The sequence below is a fragment of the Dipteris shenzhenensis genome, chromosome 2 (genome assembly GCF_047967505.1).
Source record: "Dipteris shenzhenensis isolate YYH24624 ecotype China chromosome 2, Dip_SZ_1.0, whole genome shotgun sequence".
NCBI classification, from domain to species: domain Eukaryota; kingdom Viridiplantae; phylum Streptophyta; class Polypodiopsida; order Gleicheniales; family Dipteridaceae; genus Dipteris; species Dipteris shenzhenensis.
In genome coordinates this window covers 44,356,767-44,361,127 of record NC_141597.1, presented here as the reverse complement: position 1 = coordinate 44,361,127, position 4,361 = coordinate 44,356,767, and the positions used below count along the sequence as shown (strand labels likewise).

Below are 4,361 nucleotides of genomic sequence, written 5' to 3'. Positions count from 1 at the left end.
CAGCTGGCTAGCCACGTAGGATGCGTCTAACGTGTCGTTAAGCACCTGGGGGAGATAGGGACACACAACTACAGGGAGTGAGGACAGAGGCGTTTCGACGTGGCGGGTCTACGTGGAGTGGGCACGTCAGGGAGCGCCCCTGTTGTCTCTCTCACTTTGCTATAACTTTTATAAGCTTTGGTCCGCCATAGCCGAGCTCGAGCTCGAGCTTCTTTCTCCCAAGTTTTCTTCTGAACTCCTGCAGTGCTTTATCCTGTACACAAATCTCTGTACCTTCTTCCGTGCTTCACCTGCTCTGGTTGCGGAGCTTGTACCTACATTTCAATCGCTTTTGCCACAGAATTTATCTCCCTTCCTCCCTCCTCGCTTCCTCCCCCGTCTTCAATCTTCCCCTACAACGCTTCCTTCCCAATGCAGCTCTCCCTTTCCTGATTCCTAGCCCCAAAATTCTTCCCGAATACATCGTGCCATCGTCCCCAAACCCACGCTTTCCCGGCCGCGCGCGCGCCCTGCAGAAACGTTTCAGCCGCGGCCTCCCTGTGTTTTGTATTTTCAGAACAGGTTTATGAGGCTGCTAAACTTGAATCGCGACCCGGCCATGGAGGACAACCTGGGTTCCTCCAGCTTCAGAAGAGTCTGTGTTTTTTGCGGAAGCAGCAGTGGCAATAAAAGTGTCTTTAGCGACGCTTCGCTCGAGCTGGGCAAAGAGTTGGTATTGCTCTCTCTCTGTAACACGTGTTTACTTCAATGCCAAGTTTGAGAACGTTGACGCGAGAATTACTTAGCGCAGATGACTCGACTCAACGTATCAGGCATTTTCATCCGAACTTCTCGACAATAATTCTTAATCTTTAGAGGTAGAATCGGTAGAAGCTTTGCCCAGAAACACGCAATTTGGGAGCGAGTATGAACATTTGTGCCGAACGCTGCGCACTGCCTGGAGGAATTGCAATGTGATTGCGGGAACCAGGCTCTCCCGTTTGAAAACCCAGTGGTAGTCTTTTGTATAGGTAAGTTTATTGACAGCCTTCAACCTCTGAGCTCCGGTAATATTGACCTCTTACCGTTTTCGAAGCATCGCGGTTGAAGAACACTCCAATGCTCACGGCTCAAGCGTCAGGCTGCAACTCTTGCTATACTCAACGTCAATCCAATCCTCAATTTCACGTCACGACTCACGGCCAGGCCAACAAGCGTTGATGCAATGCATGACTTTAGCCATGACGGCACGACCGCAGTGCACCTTCATTAATCTCGCCAGTCTCAGCAATTCGTAGTGTCCTCTGTTACAGTCCTCCAGCTCCGACTCCTTTCTCCTTTATTGCTACATCAGGTTCTGACAGTCCTATAGAGAAAATTTGAAGCAACACGCTTGATTCGAGTTTCTATAATGCGTGGTTTTAGAATTTACGAAATTGCAGGTCTAAGGTCATTCCGTCACATTCGACGAGTAAATTTCCTGGCAAGCTAGCTAAAGAGGGACACAGGCTTCTCTTTTCTGCAAATTTTTACGAATAGTCGAGTTGAGTATTGAGGAGCCGTGTCAGATTGATGTTGTGTTGGTGTAGTATAATTGTAAATCCTTACTGAGCGCGGAAGGCTAGACCAACCTTTGATTCGACGGCTGTGTAGGTGGAGCGCGGAATCGAGCTGGTATACGGGGGTGGCAGCGTTGGATTGATGGGTCTGATCGCAAAAACTGTTCATAAAGGTGGCTGTCACGTTGTAGGGTACGTAATGTTTCTTAGTTGGTCCTACATTTTCAGCGTTTTCTAACGCATCGATCAAAGCTGATAGCATGATTGATGGTAAGTTGTGCCAAGTTGCAATTCGACTAGTGATAAACCAAGCGAAAAGGACTGAGTATTGTAGCAAAGTCAACGTCGTTCGGGAAGCATATCCAGCTAACTGCCTTGGCAAAACGAAACGTCTCGGTTGATTATCAGCGCATTAGATTTGAGGTCAAACATTCTGTTGCAATTTCTAAGCAGAAACGAGTTTATTTTCTAAGCAGAAGAGTTGTGTGCTGGCTTTCATGTTAGCTTTCAGAGTTGTTTAGTTTGAAGAAAAGTTGAAAGGACTTGTCTTGTTGAAAAGATGCTTTTCGTTTTGTTTGTATAAGGGCATGTAATTAGAGAAGTGCCATGGCTAAGATTTTCCTAATCATGCTGCGCAGGGTGATTCCGAAAGCTCTCACGGCGCAGGAGGTACGTTCCATCCGCTTCCGCTCGTTGATTAATGTTTTGCAGTTGTTTCGTTACTTATATCCTTCGTTGAGGGATACCTTGTGCGAACCAGAACATGGACTTAGGTTTGTTAGCAAATGGTTTGGGACATACTTGCGGAAATCGTGCTGGCATTGCTATGCGAGTTTTGCCTGCTAGAGTGAATTGGCGAAAAGAGGCAGCGGCGTGAAACAATAGATTTCTTTTTGAAAAATATGAAGGTCATGAAAGCGGGAGGCCTTTTTTGTCATGGTAGGCAATTGATCGTGCGTTTTTGAGAGTTTTGCAGATTTCCGGTGAAACTGTCGGGGAGGTGAGAGTGGTGGCAGACATGCACGAGCGCAAGGCGGAGATGGCGCGCCAAGCGGACGCTTTCATCGCTCTTCCAGGCTAGTTTCTGTCAACGCCAAGGTCCGATGGAAATGGAAAACGTCTGTTGATGATGAAAGTGGTAATTGAGAGAATTGCTCGACAACTCGACCACTTTCATCAACAGGATGAGGAAGAAGTTTTCCGTTAAACCTCCTAATTGTTTTCGTCAATCGTCTTAACGAATGCATTCCCCAAAGTGTCATTCGGTCCGGATGAAAGTGCTGCTCATAACGAGCAGTTTTCTGTTCTTAATAAAGTGAAAAGATTCGAGATATCACTATCGCCAGGGTGCTATTGGGGATAAGAATGAGCTTCTTTTCGAGTCGATTCAGGCAAACAACTACAAGTAACGCGATTTCTCGATTTCCTGATAGGCGGATATGGCACACTCGAAGAGCTGCTGGAGATGATAACATGGTCGCAGCTCGGGATCCACGACAAGCCGGTAAGGTTTTTGACGCTTTTTATGAGGAATCGGTGCCTGCTTTTGCTGATGATTCTGGTGCCATGATTTTCTTCGTCGAAAAAGAGGATTTGCTCGCGGGAAAATTTTCTGATACACGCATTATAGGTAGGGCTACTGAATGTGGAAGGGTACTACGATTCATTGCTGGATCTGTTCGACAAGTTCGTGGAGGAGGGATTTATCAAGCCGGCAGCTCGGCATATCGTGGTTTCTGCTCCTACGGCCAAAGAGCTCGTTGCCAGAATGCAGGTTTGAATCTGATCGAATGAAATCCCGCTTTCTTCGCAGTTCTTGGCTTAATCGCCAGGACAAAAGCTTTCCCGTGATCGGAATCGTCTGTTTCTGATCGATTTATCTTGCACCCCCATTTGTTGATTGATTTCTGCGCTAAACAATCTTCCTTCCTCTTGCCATTTCGGTAACGAATCATCCTCTATTTGCGGTTCATTTTGCCCACCGGATCCTCCATTTCAGCAATTATCATGAGTTTCCTGTGACTGACCGACCTCTGCAATGTAAATTCGAGCTGAAACGTGCGTGCTGAGAACAGATTCTTCGCCTCTGTTTTCAAGGCGCACTGTTGTTTTGTGAAAGATTTTGACACAATTTTGTGCAGAACCTGGTTTGTCCAAATGATCTCGGTTTGAAAGCGCTTCCCCTTTGGTTCCCAATTCTGAAACGACCTTAATTCACGACTCATGCTTTTCAAAATTCGTGAGATTAACAGACAGCAGACACTTGAACGGCAAAATCTACACATGAGAAAATGCGCTTAAATTTATTTTATGCTGGAGCATTAGCAAACGAATTGTTCTTGATCATCTTGTTTGTGCAGGAATATGTGCCGGTGCATGACCGAGTGGCTCCAAGGCAAAGCTGGGAAATAGAGCAACTGGGTCTCATTTCCAATTGAATTCAACCCTGAATACTGCTGTATTCTCTTTGTTTAAACAAGAAGGGCCACCCTTTGTAAAAATGAATCATCTTCCCCAAACACCAGGCCCATGATAATACAAGAACAGGGCCACCATCTTTACTTCTATTAGTAAATCCTCATCATTCTCCCACATGCATAACACTGTTGCTCGTTCCCTTTTTGTGACAGCTCCATCCAGCACACAGGATTCTTCGCTTTTAACCCCATGCATGGGAAATTTTTGTACATATATGGTTTTATTCCTTCCTTCCTCCCCCACTTAAGAATACTTATAAGTTATGAGGACGGATCTTCTTTGTTGAAAATCCCCAAAGATTTCTTTTGATTTTGAAATCTTTGTAACACTCCTCATGAGGTGTGC

The 4,361-nt window shown here is 45.8% G+C and overlaps 1 protein-coding gene across 1 annotated transcript; it reads left to right on the top strand.

Moving 5' to 3' along the window:
• Nucleotides 1–210: 210 nt before the first annotated feature.
• Nucleotides 211–4,103, top strand: LOC147904813 (cytokinin riboside 5'-monophosphate phosphoribohydrolase LOG1-like). Its single transcript, XM_087388501.1, has 7 exons — nucleotides 211–712; nucleotides 1,633–1,730; nucleotides 2,177–2,207; nucleotides 2,515–2,614; nucleotides 2,972–3,042; nucleotides 3,169–3,312; nucleotides 3,899–4,103. Exons 1-7 carry the CDS (start codon nucleotides 566–568, stop codon nucleotides 3,974–3,976), a joined length of 669 nt encoding a protein of 222 aa, XP_087244627.1. The 5' UTR covers nucleotides 211–565; the 3' UTR covers nucleotides 3,977–4,103.
• Nucleotides 4,104–4,361: the final 258 nt, after the last annotated feature.

Coding starts and splice junctions, on each gene's coding strand:
- LOC147904813 (XM_087388501.1), top strand. CDS start 566: ATGAGGCTGCTAAACTTGAATCGCGACCCGGCCATGGAGGACAACCTG. Junction 713..1,632: donor TCGAGCTGGGCAAAGAGTTG/GTATTGCTCTCT, acceptor ACGGCTGTGTAG/GTGGAGCGCGGAATCGAGCT. Junction 3,043..3,168: donor TCGGGATCCACGACAAGCCG/GTAAGGTTTTTG, acceptor CACGCATTATAG/GTAGGGCTACTGAATGTGGA.